The 14,603-nt window shown below is 51.8% G+C and overlaps 2 protein-coding genes and 2 long non-coding RNA genes across 4 annotated transcripts; 2 read left to right on the top strand and 2 right to left on the bottom strand.

Annotated features, from left to right (window-relative positions):
- The first annotated feature begins 153 nt into the window (after positions 1-153).
- Positions 154-831, top strand: LOC123823663. The gene is made up of 2 exons (XR_006786573.1): positions 154-261; positions 609-831. It is a non-coding gene; the product is annotated as an uncharacterized LOC123823663 (long non-coding RNA).
- A 1,817-nt stretch (positions 832-2,648) lies between these two features.
- TMEM147 (transmembrane protein 147) lies at positions 2,649-4,433 on the bottom strand. Its single transcript, XM_045846693.1, has 7 exons — positions 4,243-4,433; positions 4,105-4,174; positions 3,567-3,626; positions 3,344-3,480; positions 3,123-3,207; positions 2,915-3,036; positions 2,649-2,831 (listed from the first exon to the last, which is right to left on the bottom strand). Exons 1-7 carry the CDS (start codon positions 4,317-4,319, stop codon positions 2,708-2,710), a joined length of 675 nt encoding a protein of 224 aa, XP_045702649.1. The 5' UTR covers positions 4,320-4,433; the 3' UTR covers positions 2,649-2,707.
- A 34-nt stretch (positions 4,434-4,467) lies between these two features.
- Positions 4,468-7,278, top strand: LOC123823737. The gene is made up of 3 exons (XR_006786583.1): positions 4,468-4,620; positions 5,664-5,752; positions 6,588-7,278. It is a non-coding gene; the product is annotated as an uncharacterized LOC123823737 (long non-coding RNA).
- GAPDHS (glyceraldehyde-3-phosphate dehydrogenase, spermatogenic) lies at positions 4,633-13,896 on the bottom strand. The gene is made up of 11 exons (XM_045846695.1): positions 13,719-13,896; positions 10,980-11,178; positions 10,083-10,179; positions 9,811-9,917; positions 7,507-7,597; positions 7,291-7,409; positions 6,812-6,893; positions 6,371-6,522; positions 6,047-6,209; positions 4,932-5,029; positions 4,633-4,842 (listed from the first exon to the last, which is right to left on the bottom strand). Exons 1-11 carry the CDS (start codon positions 13,783-13,785, stop codon positions 4,770-4,772), a joined length of 1,248 nt encoding a protein of 415 aa, XP_045702651.1. The 5' UTR covers positions 13,786-13,896; the 3' UTR covers positions 4,633-4,769.
- Between the last annotated feature and the right edge of the window lie 707 nt (positions 13,897-14,603).

Below are 14,603 nucleotides of genomic sequence, written 5' to 3'. Positions count from 1 at the left end.
AACTTAGGGGCTATTTGTTCAGGGCCTTATCACCAGTTCCTACAACAGCCTGGCACATAGTACATGCTCAATAACCCTTCCTTGGGGAAATGAATTCCCATTTTTTTTTGCCTAGGGTTACAGCATTTAAAGGCAAGGTGGATGTGACCACAGGCACCTTCAGAGCACTGCTTTAACCACCCACTAACCAGAGAACACTGCTTCTGGGCTCTCTCCTTTCTTAGCACCCATCCTCCCGCTGGGGAGGATCCTTGACACAGGGTATCAAAATCTTTTCTACCTCGGGCAGCCCCCTCTGACTATACTTCACAGGTGTCTCCATTCTTATTCCACTTGTTCACTCCCCTGCTGCTGCAATGGGTATCCCAACCAACTCCTGGAGGTTAGATTCATAGGCTGTTCCTTACACCCTCCCACTTCAAGTTAAGCTTCCAATTGTCAGAAACTCCCCTGTCCCTGGGCCCTCCACCTCCCTCTGGACACACCTTTTCTTGGTCCCCTTTCTTGCCTTTCTTACCTTTTCTTGAATGCGTCTCTCTGGCTGGGCCCTTGGCTTCTCCTTCTTCATTCAGCACAGTACTCCCTACCCCTCTGTTTTGTCTCTGCAGTGATACCTACATCTGTCTCCAGTCTCAACAGGCATGTCTGAGGACACCCATGCTGGCCTCGGCATCACCCTCCAAACCTGCTCCTACACACTGTCCCATCAGTGGGTTCCTTCTCCCTGGAAAATGTGATGAGTCCTCAGGGTTCTTCAGTCCTTCTGCACCTGTCATCTCCCCAACCCCCTTACCCCACGGGAAAAAATACACAGCCTATTGGTTACCACCACCTCTAGTCTGCTCATAGGCTTTCTTCCTACTTGTCATCCCTGTCCTGGTGTTCTTGTCTGTCTTCCCACCCACAGTGGCCACAGAGATCTTCTCAGAGCTAAATCTGACCCTATCTGCCCCCTCCTGGAACTCTCCATGGCTCCCCACTGCCCCTGGTTAACTCCTCACCCAATCCTTAGAGCCTTCTGGCATTCGGCCCCTGCTGACTTCTGCCTCACAAGTCCCTTTGAACGGGTTCCAACCATTTTGCTGGAAAGGGAAGGTCGTGACTTTAAGACCTTAGGCCTTGACATCTGCTTTTCTCCTCTCTGACCACTAACTCATCTTTCAGGTCTCAGCACATAAACCTCTCTTCCAGGGAGCCCAGCCTGCCCCTCAGTCTGTCAGCTGGCTCCTCTGGGCCACCACAGCCTGTGTTTTACCATCACAGCCCTAATAAATGTAGTTTAGCTTACCAGTCCTACTACTCCAAACAGGTTTCACCCATCACAGTCCTGATCTCTCTGGCCCGGACCCCCAACCCTGCCCCCCAACCACTCTGGTCTATCTCTATTCCATGAAAGCTGGGATTAGTTCACAAACAGCTGGCCACCAGCAAGGGGCCTGGGTCAGAGTCCCTGCTCAGCAAATAGTTGTTGAGTAATTTCCGCAAACTTCACTTGTTCTAGTAAGAGTTGAGAGCTAGGTGGTATATGGGGTAGACGTATGGGAGAAAGTAACTCCATTACACATCCACCCACCTGGGCTCGGAGAGGGCCTGCTGTAATCGCTTTTCAAGTCAAAGTCAGGCTGACCAATCAGTTACTTCTCCACTCCTCTCCTAAGACACCTGTGGACCCTGTTTTGACTACAAGCAAGGAGGGGATAAGGCTAGATGGTAGTTATATGTACCCTCTGAAAACACCAAGACTGTCATAGAGCTGAACAGAGCTGTGCATGGTGCTTTCCTAGGCCCAGGGTTAAATTACATTATGGCAGGACCTTCGCAGTCTGACAGACTGAGGCAGGGGACAACTGCCCTATCCCACACCCTGGGGCATACCACTGGGAGAACCAGGGCTGGTGGGCACTTTCCTCAGCCGGCAGGATTTGCATCGAGGAGGAGCTTAAACATGACATTCAAAGCCCTGCTTCTGACATACTTCTCAGGGAGGGGGAGGAAGTGGGGTGGGGAGCTGACCCCACTGGACCAAGGAAGGGTTAGGGTAGGGAGGGTGGCTTCCAGGACAATACCCAAATTGAAGGGCTCAAATGCTCTATTTGGCTGCTGCTGTCTCTGAACTCCACCCTAAGAATTCTCAGTCCTGTGATCTGCGGGCCACAGAACTGAGTGAAAGCACTGAGGAACTCAGAATCACAGATGTCTGCCCCAAGGGCCAGTGTGCAATAGGGAGCCCTAGATGGTTGTAAGGAAGGTGAATTAGTAAGACTGGGGTTTCAGAGAGATCCCCTTGGCTGTCATATAAAGGGTGGATCAAAGGAGATTAGGGACAGGTGTCTAGGAGGTGACTAGCTAGGGTCCATGTAGGAGAGGATCAGATTAAGGCTGTGAAAAGTCCCCACAGACCATCTTTTGGATTCTAGCTCCCTATCACCTGTTCTCTGATTTGCCACTGCTCAAAGATTATATACGTCAAGCCCTTGGTCCACTCCAGGGTAAAAAGAAGCTGAAGAACTGCTCCAAGAACACTGGACAAATCAGGGCCAGCTACTTTCCTAGCCTGTCCACCTGGCTCCAAAGCCAGAACAAGGAACTCTGGCATGTAGGTGAGCATGGTGTTGGTATACAGTTCCGGAGAGAGATGTAGGCGGAAACAGCTTTCCAAATACTATTTACTTCTCGAGACAAGGAAAAAGTATGTGGGATACCAGGCCTAGGAGTGCACGTTGACAACAGCGACATACAAGGCAAGGGTGCTGAGGGCCAGCAGCCCCGTCACTACTGCTCGGGCCAGAAGTGCCGTCCAGCTGCCCAGGGAACAGAGGTGGACGAAGGTCCTGTGGGGAAATATTACAATGAAAGAAGGAAAAAAGATAACCCATCCCCATTTGGACCCGGCCTTGAACCCCACCCCGCTCACTCCATGACAAAGGCCTTGTAGACACTGAAGAACATCAGCAGGAGGACAGCCGGCCGAAAAGTGTGGTACAGGTCATAGCGTGTTATCATCCACACCTGGGCAGATGCGACGATGTAATGGACCTGAAGGGAGGCAGGAAGTCAGGGCTAGGCCTTGAGGAGTAGTGCCACCACCAAAAAGTCGTGTACGGGAGAATGGGATTACGTACCAGACTGATGTTTGAGTCAATGCTCATCTGGATGTATTTCCAGTCAAACTCAATACCCCGGGCTCCAACCCAGAGGGGGATGCAACTGAAGAAGGCAAAGGGAAGAGTTCTCCAGTACCCAGAAACCCTCAGCACCCAGAATCTGAGCCCCCACCCTACAGATCCTCCCTGAAACCAAGTGTCCTATTTTAGGAATCTAGGCTCCAGGCTGCTGCACACACCGGGACATAATGAGCTCCGCGGTGGCCCAGCCCAGGGCAGCAACCATGATCTTGTACTCCCCTTTGCCGGCATTCCGGGACATGACAAGGTTCAGGCCTACTAGGTCTGCCACATCCACGCTGGCCTTCATGAACTCCTGTGGGTCAGGTTGAAGCTTGCTTAAGCACAGGTACCAGGAGGCCTCATTTCTGCACCCCCTCCTGCCTTCTTTGCCCCACTCACCCCAATGAAGTCATAGATGCCGCCTTCCCAGGTGGGAAAGAAAGTGGCCAGGAACAACATCTAAGAACAGAAAACAGAGGTCACCCCAAGGTGAGGGTGACAAACTAAGATGGTTTTGTGGGAAGTTAGTGTGTACATGGTTCCAGGCTTCCCATGTGGAGAGGAACAACCAGATGAGGACAAGAGTACAGGACCCGGGGAGATGAAGGGTAGAGACCTGGAAGTTCTCTATGGTGATCACTGGTGATCACTGGGGATCACGGTCAGACCTGGAAGTGCCTGGGCATTTGCAGTCAGTGTGGTGGTTAGCGGTTCTTAACCATACTAAACCCCTCTTAATTGTACAATTGAGTTTTCTCAATTTTACAAAAATTGCTACGCAAAAGTTGCTTGGAGGCCTCTCCTCAGGTTCCACCCTCCCAAAGTTCACCTTCTATGTGTTGTGCTGAGGACCACCCCACACAGCCGGATTAGAGCAGGGTGGAGCCCTGGGTGTGCCGAGCCTGGGGACTAGTTGTGCGGCTCCGGGCGTCCTTACCTTGCACAGCTGCACGAAGAGGTAGGTGACGCCAGCCTGGACGCACTTCCAGAAGGCATTGTACTCAGACCTATAGGAGCGGGAGGTGAGGGCTCGTCTGGGCCCGCGCCCCCCGCCCCGCGGCCGCCCCGCACTCACAGGCCGCTGCACTTGTAGGTGATGAAGTAGGGGAAGTAGGCGAGGGCGAAGCAGTTCCCGAAGTGAAATAAGGTCATGGCGCTGCCCCGGGCCCGGCGGAGCACAGGTTTCTACCTTGCCCGCCTAGCGCCCCAGCACGCACCTGGTGCCTCGGCCTCCGCCGCGGCCCGCGCGGCCTTCTGGGAGCGGAGTCCACGGCGCCGGCGTGCTGACGTCGCGAGCGCCGCCGAGGCACTGAGCGCGGCAGCCTGAACCCTGCGCGAGCCAGTCCCGCTGCTGGGCGTCGGCGCAGAGCCGAGGTAGTGGGTGGGTGGCCCTAGCCAGACGGAAAATGCACTGAACCTCGCGGTGAACGGCGCAGAGACACGGGGCGCAGCTGTGAGCAGCTGTTTTTATTTCACTGGTGGCCCAGCGGCGCGGGTCCCTTGCCCAGGGCACCTTGCTTCCCCTGGGGAGCCGAGGGCGGGAGCGGGAGGTAGAGGTTCTGGACTGGGAGTACAGGGAAACAGAGGAGGGGCTGTCCTACTTCACTTGTCTCGGCTAAACATGTAACAGAGGAGGTCCACCACCCGGTGACTATAGCCGTATTCGTTGTCGTACCTGGGGAGGAGGAAGGAGGGAGGGGGTCAGGGGATCCCTACCAATTACCCCCAGTCTCCCCCCACGTTCTCAGACCCCTTCCCCCTTACCATGAAATTAATTTCACGAAGTTGTCGTTGAGCGCGATGCCGGCTTTAGCATCGAAGATGGATGAGCGGGTATCTCCGAGAAAGTCCGTAGAGACAACCTGGGTGTAAGAGTTTTGAAGGTTAAGTGTGGGTCACAGAGCAAAGGCCTCCAGGAGCCCAGGTTCTGACTCAGGCATATTGGCCATCCATTCATTTACAATATTTGGCGGACTTCTACTGTGTCCAGGCTTTGGATATGAAACACCCTGATGCTGCACCAATAAATATCATTTTCTGGGAATAATGCAGACACTTGGAATGGGCTGGCAAGGAGGCTCCTGAGTGGAGGCAGCTAGGCTGGGTCTGGATACCTAGGAGGGTCTGGCCAGCTCCTCTAAGGACTCCTCAACTTCTAAGCACAGCAGTATGTGAGGTGGAAGGCGCTCCAGCACAGAGGCCCTGAAGGTTTTGGCCCTGGTGTGGTAGAAGGCCACAGGAAGGTTTTTCAGCGGTGGGGGGTGATATGATTTGGTTTTGTTAGAACAAGAGGTCCTGGTGGCTGTGTGAGGATGGATCTGCAGGAGCTAAAACAAGGAGACAGCACCAGAAATGACACTAGTGGGAGCAAAGGGACAGTGACATCTGTTCCTTACAGGGAAGGTACCTGCCCATGGGCTGCCCTGAGCAAATGTTGAAAAATGGGATATGTTGTCTTGTTCATGAAGTGTATATTGAGCATCTGCTGTGTTCCAGGCCCTGGGAAGATGGCTGGAGCTATGGAAGTGAAAAGATAGTCCCCAAATCCTTACCTTCTTGGAATGCATGTGCTAGCAGGATCAACAGTGAGTATGAAATGAAATTTCAGGTGAAGAAAAGGGCCATGAAAAGAACATCTTGCAGAGAGGAAAGGCTGAGATAAAGACTTGGAGGAGGTGAGGACAGATATATAGCCACCTGGGGAAAAAGCTTTCCAGACCAAACGAGCACCAAGCGCAAAGATTCCGAGTCAGGGAGAGCTGATCTTCCCAGCCCTGCAGTTCCTATCTTGATACATTATGAGCAGCTCCTTAGCAAGTGGGGAGTCATGCTTGCTCCCCAGAGGGTTCCTCCCAGGGTCTCCTCTCCTCAGTCCCTACCTCGTCCTCAGTGTAGGCAAGGATGCCAGCCATGGGCCCCTTGGCTGCTGCTTTTATGGCGTCTTTGATGGCTGAGTATGGGGTAGGCTTGGCAAGGCGGCAAGTCAGGTCCACGACAGAGACATCTGGTGTTGGCACTCGGAATGCCATTCCTGTCAGCTTCCTGGAGAATCCCACATTGGAGTGGGAATAAGAACCCAGGGGATTCTCCATCCATCTTCCCTCCCCTCCCCCTTCCCCTCATTAAACACCTCAAGGACTGGGGCTACTGCAGTCCTCCCAAGGTATGCCCCCCTTCTTGGTTGCAGCTTTCTGCCCTCATACCCTTTGAGGTCTGGTATGACTTTTCCCACAGCCTTGGCAGCCCCTGTGGAGGCTGGGATGATGTTCTGATGGGCTCCCCGTCCATCTCGCCAGGCCTTCTTTGATGGCCCGTCCACTGTCTTCTGGGTGGCCGTGTAGGAATGAACTGTGGTCTTGGAGAGAAGGGGACTGAGGTGAGGCCTTCTGGCTCCTAAACTCCTATACCTCTTTTTTCTAGGCCTAGGGTGATGAACCAGGTGTGGAAGTTGGTGGGGCCACCACCACAGACCACAGGAGGGACACTTGCAAGCCAGGGTCCAGCCTTGCATGTGACTTACACAGTGTTTTACAAGACTTCACCACTGGCAGGACTTTCCTCTTGAAACCTGTCTCTTCCTGTTAACTTCACACACTAAGCAAGTCATTTCCCTGCCATCCATCCTTCCCCAGCCTTCAACTCACCATCAGTCCTTCCACAATCCCAAATCGCTCATGAATGACCTTGGCGAGGGGGGCCAGGCAGTTGGTGGTACAGGATGCATTGCTGAAACAGCCCAGTGTGCAAGGACACTGTGAGGTGAGGGTCAGAGCTGCCCTACCACCCTTACCTCACTTTGGGGATATGCTCATAGGCTTGGTTTTGTGAAGAGTCAGGATGGGGATGAGTGGGATCATTGGGGATGCCTTCAGACAAGGAGGCACCAGAAGTGCAGCTGGGGGAAGCTCCCCAAGCATGTTCTCCAGAAGTCATGTATTTCTAACACTTTTAGGGCAATGTGAACATGGTGGCTGTTAAGGCTTTGGGAAGGAGAAGCAGATGGATGTGAAAGGAATACCAGTAGGGGTGGAGCTGGGGAGGCTGAGTCTGATTTTGATCCCTCCTCATCACGGGCTGGCATGTCCTCTTGGGTACCATGCACAGGATGGTACCTGCCCCTTACCTGACAATTTTCATGGTGCCAGGGTTATAGTCCTTTTCATTCACCCCCATGACAAACATAGGTGCATCTGGTGAGGGTGCAGAGATGACCACACGTAAGGCACCTGCTGCAATGTGGTTCTAGGGAAGGAAGAAGGAGCAATGGTGTCATGAATTCATAAGGCTTTTGAGTGTCACCCCCACACTGGCCAGCCCTGGGCACCTCTCCCCCACTTACGGAAGCTTCCTCTAAGGACAGGTACACGCCTGTGGACTCCACCACAAAGGGGCTCCCAACAGACTTCCAGGGGATATCTCTCGGCTGCTTGCTGTGGAGGGGTGGCAGTACTGTGCATGAATCTCCCTTGCATTGTCTTGCTGTCATAGTCCATGGCCTTTATAGTTTGAAAGGCTGACCAGACACCTTCCCACCTGGCCTGCAGCCATCTGTTCTCCCCATCCGACACATACCTAGCTGTCCCAGATGGATTTGACCCTGCTGGTCTTGCCTTTTACCCCAACCCCCCTTTGTGGGCCATTTTTCTTGACTGCCCCACCCCTGCTATGCCTGGGTGTGTACAAGCTCCCACCTCCCTTACTCAGGGCTCAGGGCTCCTTGCCCTTAGGGGACCATCCCTGACTACTCCTAACCACGTCAGGCCCTTTCTACATAAGCTATCTAGAATGTAGACCCCAGAAGGCCAAGGCCCGCCCCACTGCTTCTGGTTCCCTGCCCTGGCAACCTCACTATGGCCCTTCTTGCCTCTCTTGTCTTCACCACTCAGCTTCTGCAATAGGAAGCCTGCTGCCAGAGGCCGGCAAGTCCCTGAAGACAGACACTATATCCTGGGAGCAACAGGGGTGGGGGTGTAACTGAAGCCTGCACCGTAGGTGCCAAAACAACAGTGATGACACAAACTAAGAACTCTTCCTACAAGGAGGCTGTGGCCTTGTGGGAAAATGCTCTTCCCAGTGTTCTCCGTACACCTATTAACTTTGGCTCTGCTATCCACTATGAATGTGGTGGATTTGATCATCTCCATCAGTTACATGAGGAAATAAGTTTAAGGAAGTTCAATTCCCTTGCTAGAAAGGGTAGAGCAGGGTAAAGTACACACAAAAGCAAGATTGGTTTGTTTTTTTTTTGTGCCTGGAGAACATGGACAGCGCAGTAATGGAGAGTGGGGTGGAGTGGGGAGTAACCATTGCAGTGACCTGAGAAGGCAGCACCTGAGTAAGAATGCATGTTGAGGGGGAGAATGCTGCAAGTGGCAGGGGTGATGGTGCCCAAATTGAGGAAGGAAAGGACACAGTATGTCTGAGTAATGACCTCTGTGCTGGAATTGTTTTCGGTATGATTTCAAACTTGGGTCAAGCAGCTTCTCCCATTCACACCGATGCTCCAGTCCCCATCTCCACCCCCTTCCCACTCCCTGCACCTCAAGCCTTCCTTGCCTGTCCTTATCATTCACCTTGCCAGCAAATAAAAGGAGAGGGGTTGAGAGTGGAACTGCTGGGAGGAGCACTGGGAAGGCTTGTGAGTATGCAAGCACAAGTGTGTATAAAATCAGGGCCAGGAGTAGCTAACAATTTACTTAGAAATATAAAGCCAAAGTGAGGTAGGATCCAGGGTGGGAAGTGGGGATGGCTGGGGTGGGAGGAGTGGTGGGTAGAAAATGGAGACAACTGTACTTGAACAACAGTAAAAAAATGTGTGGAAAAAAGTGGAAAAAAATTAAACTTAGCTATACGCATTTGCAAAGAAATATAAAGTAGGTTTACTATTCCCCATTTTATAAATATTTAGGTTTTTTTTTATATCTTGGAAATGTTTGTATTTGAAGCATATTGCACATCTAGTATTGCTTTCTACTTACCAATTCTGAACATATCTTTAAATGAAGGAGGGAAATTAATATCAGTGGGAACTCTGTGAAATGGGTATGAGAAGCTTTGCTTAAGTATAGAGGTGCTGGATCAGGGTCCCAAGAGGTGAATGGACAGGGTGGCTGAGGTTACGAGGAGGCTAAGGCAAAGGGCTCATAGTGCTTGTGGGGTGCTATCAGGAGGTGGGATTTTATTTGTGGGGTGATGGGAGGGTTTAATAGGGGACTAACTAGGTCCAGTTGATGTTTTAAAAAGGCCTCTGTGGCTGCCGTGTAGGAATTAAGTAGAAGTGGTTGGCTAGATGGTGATGCTGCTCCCTGTGAAGGGAGATGAATAGGTTTGGGAGTTGAAGGAAAATCAAGAGGTGAGTTTTAGACATGCTGAATTGGTTTGCCTGTGAGAAAACTTGCAAATGTGCATTAAATAAAAAGTAATTCTTGAGTACAGTGGGGCATCTTTCCATCTACCATTTTAGGCAGTCAGGGACATCTCTGAGACCCTATATCCACACCAAGAGGTATGCACATACACAATCTGTGGGGTTATGAACCCTATGTGAGAGGCTGGAAGGCCATTCTTTACAACACCTCCACTGATGTCATCTTTACAAGCCCTCACTAATAGTTGCAGGCATGCCTCAGACAGCTGCCCTTACCACTGGAAGACACTGATCTCCCGGTTATCCACGACCAGCCGTCCATTCTTGTATTCCACAGTCCCCTTGTAACGGCCATGGGTGGAGTCATACTTAAACATGTACACCTGCAGGAGACAGAGTGGCTGCTTGTCTTGGGCTGGCGGGGTGGGAAAGTGGGCATTCCTGAGGAGTCCCTGCTTTGATGCAGGTTCCACATTGCAGCTGGGAGCCTTCTAGAGAGCACTCTTAACTCCCCTCTCCACCCGTCCTACCCTCTGCCTGCTGCTCACCATGTATTCTGGGTCAATGAATGGATCGTTCACTGCCACCACCTTAACACCTTTCTCCATGCAGGCACGCAGCACCAGGCGACCGATGCGTCCAAACCTGTCCAGGGACAAATGTTATGGGATTATCTTCAGAATCCTTGGCAAGCAGGCAGAGGAGGGGACAAGAGAGAAGGGGGTAACAGAAGGCTCCTCAAGGGGCTGGGTGGGACTCCTCAGTCTGGGGGAAGAAGGTAACCAGCCTTATATGGGCCACTATCATCTTGTTCAGATGACCTCACTAGCCTCTTAATTGATTTACCTGCTTCCTCACCCATCTTCTGCCCCATTCCTAACCATGTAGCTAGATGGATCTTGTAGGACTTTGGGTCAGATTACATCTCTTGACCTGAAAACTTACATACTCTGTCAGAAAACCGGATCCAAACTCCTAACCATGGCCTACCAGGCCTCTGTCTGCTTTCCATTGCTCTCCTTCCTCTTCTCCCTTGTTTGCTGCACACCAGCACACTGAATTCCTGCCTGCCCTTTGCACACTGAGCTGCCACCTCTGTCCCAGAGCCATTGCTTGCTTCACAGCTGTCACTCAGACCTCATTCCAGTATCACCTCCCAGAGGTCTTCCCTGACACCCCAGCTAACACTGGCCTATCCAGTCTTACTATACTCCAATACTGTTCATACACACATCACCAAACCAAATGTTTCTTATTTGATTGTTGTCTTCTCAATATGCGCACTGAGAGGGTTGAGCCCTGTTACCTTTTCCCTGTTTCTCCAGAGTGAGCAGAGTAAAAGCACTAATGGTGAGAAATGTGGAGGTGCCCCATTCTGCTGGTAATCAGAGGAAAGCCTGGGCCCTAAGGCTTCAGGAAGGGATCAGGGGCCAGGGCTGACTCACCCATTGATGCCAACAGTGAGTTCCCGAACCCTAGGAACCTTAGGTGGAGGAGGTGGGGGTTCCTCCTTGATAGGCTGTGGCTGTGGCTGTGGCTGTGGCTGTGGTTCTGGCTCTGGCTCTGGCTGTGGCTCAGGCTCTGGCTCTGGCTCTGCCTCAACTTTGGGCGCTGGCCGGGGTGGTGGTGGTGGTGGTCTGGTCACTGTCGTAGGTGGGGGGATGGGGGCAGCAGTTAATTGCACCACCACAGTGAGAGAAAATAAACCATTTTTCCCACCTAGAACCTGTTGCTGGATTCTGACCCCTAATGACCAACCATCTAGCCCAGTGTTTCCCACACCTACCTGATCCACAGAATGAGCAGGGGATGGGCTTGCTTTAAAATGTCAACAGCAGGGCCCCTTTTCTGGAGAGTCATATTGAGTGGGTACTATGTATTTTTAACAGTTGTTTGGGGGTGACACTCTCTGTGACTCAGTTTCCTCTCTAAGATGGAGATGATAATAGTACTTCTCTCAGAGGGGCACTATTAGGATTAAATGAGGTAATATATATAGTGCTTATGACAAGAATCTGGGAACATTCCACATATTATACATTAGTATTTCAAATATATTTTCTGAATGGTCTGATAACTCATGTAGCCCAGTGGTCCCCAAACAGTTCTGATAAGCATCATCTGGGAAGCCTGTCCTAGTGAAGTAGGTCTGTTCTGAGGCCCAAGTGTTGCAGAACAAGCACTTCAGGTGATTCTTAGCCTCACAATACAGGTGCACCAAGCATGAACAAATAGAGACCTTTATCAGCTTTCGCCTCTCTAAACTCCCATTCCCATACTGCATATTAAAACACCTGTGCTTGGAGGTGTGCTACCTGAGCTGCAGGTAAAATCTTGAGACGAGGGAGATGTACAAACAGCAGTCAAGGGGCCTGCCTGACACAGGGTTTCATACTGGGGGTCAGGCCTGATTGTTGGCTCTGGCTTAGCCACCTTGCATCTGTAGCCTTGGGTAAGTTAATGAACCTCTCTGGCCTGTTTCCTGTCATCATATCTGACCCTCCATTTGGGGGCTTCTGTGAGGACTCAGTGAGATCTCAAGGCTGAGTAGTTGCTGATTTTAATAAAGAGGGGAGGAAGACTGATGTAAGTATTCATGAAGAAAGGGAGAGAGAAGGGGTTGAGGAGAGACTGGAGGATGAAGGTGGGAGTTGTATTTGGTAATAGAATCACAAACATCTGGAAGGTGGTGGGACTAGGAGCCAGGAGCCACCTGGCCTGTTGTATTCCTGACCTCTATGGGCTGCCACAGACCTTGGGGCCTGAGGCTGGACTGAAGTATTAGTGTTTATTGGTGGCATGCACCCTATGATTATTGGTGATCTTAAGGATGTTTGCATTCCTTAGGGTTCTGATTCTGCTACCATGAAAAGAGATTTGTCAGTCTGGATTAAGAGTAGGGATGGGTCCACTTTGTGACATTTTTTTTTTTAGCACCTATCACCTTGCCTTTTTGTGATTTTCAAAGAAAACTCAGATAGTCCTCTCCCAACTTCCCTCAGCCCTCCCCTCCCCTCCCCCTCCCTCCCCCCCCCTCCCCCTCCCTCCCCTCCATTCTAAGGGTGGGGTACACTGGGAGAGCTTCTGCGCTGGGAAGGAGAAGGCGAGAGGAGCTTCATCATTGAAGCATCACCTGGTAGGTGAAACACAAGCACAGGTATGCTCTCCCAGTTACAATGAGGCTTCCATTTCCTGGGTTCCACCATGGGCCAAGTGCTGTGCTGAGCTCCATGTACATTGGCTCACAGAATCCTGTGAGGCATGTGCTACAAACCCACTTTAAGAGGGGAAATAGGCCTGAGGTCCCAGAGCGAGTAATGAGCAAGGAGAGGCCCAAAGCCCCTACCGTGTTGGTGCTGTATCTTGCAGGAGCTCCCCAACCCTGAAGCTCACCGCTCACCGAAGCTCTGGTTACGCCCACCCCCGCAGGGTGGAGCTTCCCGGCTTGCCCCCTCTTCCCGCCCTCTGTGACCAGGGCGGGAGGAAATGGGGGGTGCCCTCCTGAAGCAAGGTTTCTGCTTCCTTTAGTTGGGGGTGGGGTGGTGGGGTGTGTGTGTGTGTGTGTGTGTGTGTCCGTTTGTCCCCGTCTGTCTGGCCCGTGATTTTGGCCAGGGACTCCGAGTCCCTACTCTATCTCCTAATCCTGTGTGAGAGACCCAGGGAGGTGGTTTGCTCTCCAAAAAGGCTTCAGTGAGCTCACTTGTAAAGTACTTGGCACAGCCCTGGCAGGTCGCAAGTGTCCACGCTTCGTGCAATACAGGGAGGGAAGAAGCCCACTAACTCCCAAGTGGCTCTTCTGTCCTTGTCGACAGAAGCATCCATTTTATGTGAAACCCAGCCTGCCGAGCTTCTTAACCCCAGGGGCTGTACCCAGAGTTGCCCCTCAAAAACCTGCTCCAGCCTGCGCCCCGCCCCTGCTTCTATCCTTCCATCATGCTCTAGAAGCTTACAGCCCACCCTCAGGATGGGAGTCCCCATCACTTCCACCATCATTATAGAAACCACGTTGCCAGCAAACCGGCAGGGGTGGAGAGTGGGAGAAAAGTAGCTCCGGATGGAAGAGCCTGTGCCTCCTGTCCCCTTCCTCTCGGACTCTCAAGAAAGGAGGGGGCTCCGACACAGCAAATGCTGCTCCCCGACCACCTCTCCCCATGTGCGCAGAGGCTCTCCCCCTCATCCCTCACCGGGGCATGGCTGTCGCAGCAGCTGGACAACGGTGACATTGGTGAGGACGATGTCGCGTTTCGGCATGGCCTCCTAAGGTTTCATGGCCTAGCCACCCAGGGACCCGCTGCGATGTTACTGCCACGCCACGCTGCGGTGTTACTGCCACACGGAGCGCCAAGGCTGGGGACACCAGCTTCCTGCCGTGACGTCACAATCCAGTGATGTCACAGAGGCTGCACAAAAAGCGCATCCCAGGGGACGCCTCTGCCATCTGCTTGCTGTGTACCACCATTCTGAGGCCTCAGCTGGTGTCTAGAATAGAATGCAACTTTTTGTACCAATACACAAAGCCCTCTCCACACTGCCTCCATGCCGTTCCTGGGCTCACACCCCACCCCTCATAGTTACCCTGAATGTTCCTTTAGGCCTGGAAGCCCTGCCAAAGCCTCCCCTTAGCTGGCTGCCTCTTGGTTTCCCTAGGTGTTACCCTTTAAAAGAGGTCCTCCTGACTCCCTGTTGAATATTCTTTCCTTTCCCAGTCACTACCTGCCATCACTCTCACCCCCTCAATGTACTCACCTTTCAAGAAAGCCTTGTCTGACTTCCCATCCTGGGTTATATATTCCAATGTGCAAAACCACTCCAGAGTTACACTCTATTATTTTCATTTTCCTCACAGCATATGTCTCTTTCTAAAAATCATCTTGTTCATTCATTTGTTTTCTTACTAATTGTACTCACTAGAGACAGGGCACAGTGCTTGTCTAAGTCATCAGTTTTCTATCCCATTGATTAGAAGAATGTTTGGCACTTAAAAGGTGCGTACTCAATAATACCAGAATGAATAAATAAATGTCACCTCTCAGGTTTTTTCTGATCCCCACCCTTTTTTAGATTTTATT

The sequence above is a fragment of the Phyllostomus hastatus genome, unplaced genomic scaffold, assembly GCF_019186645.2.
Source record: "Phyllostomus hastatus isolate PE091 unplaced genomic scaffold, TTU_PhHast_1.1 phas_contig_5, whole genome shotgun sequence".
NCBI classification, from domain to species: domain Eukaryota; kingdom Metazoa; phylum Chordata; class Mammalia; order Chiroptera; family Phyllostomidae; genus Phyllostomus; species Phyllostomus hastatus.
Note: the sequence above shows the minus strand (reverse complement) of the source record. Positions and strands in the feature narration are given on the sequence as shown.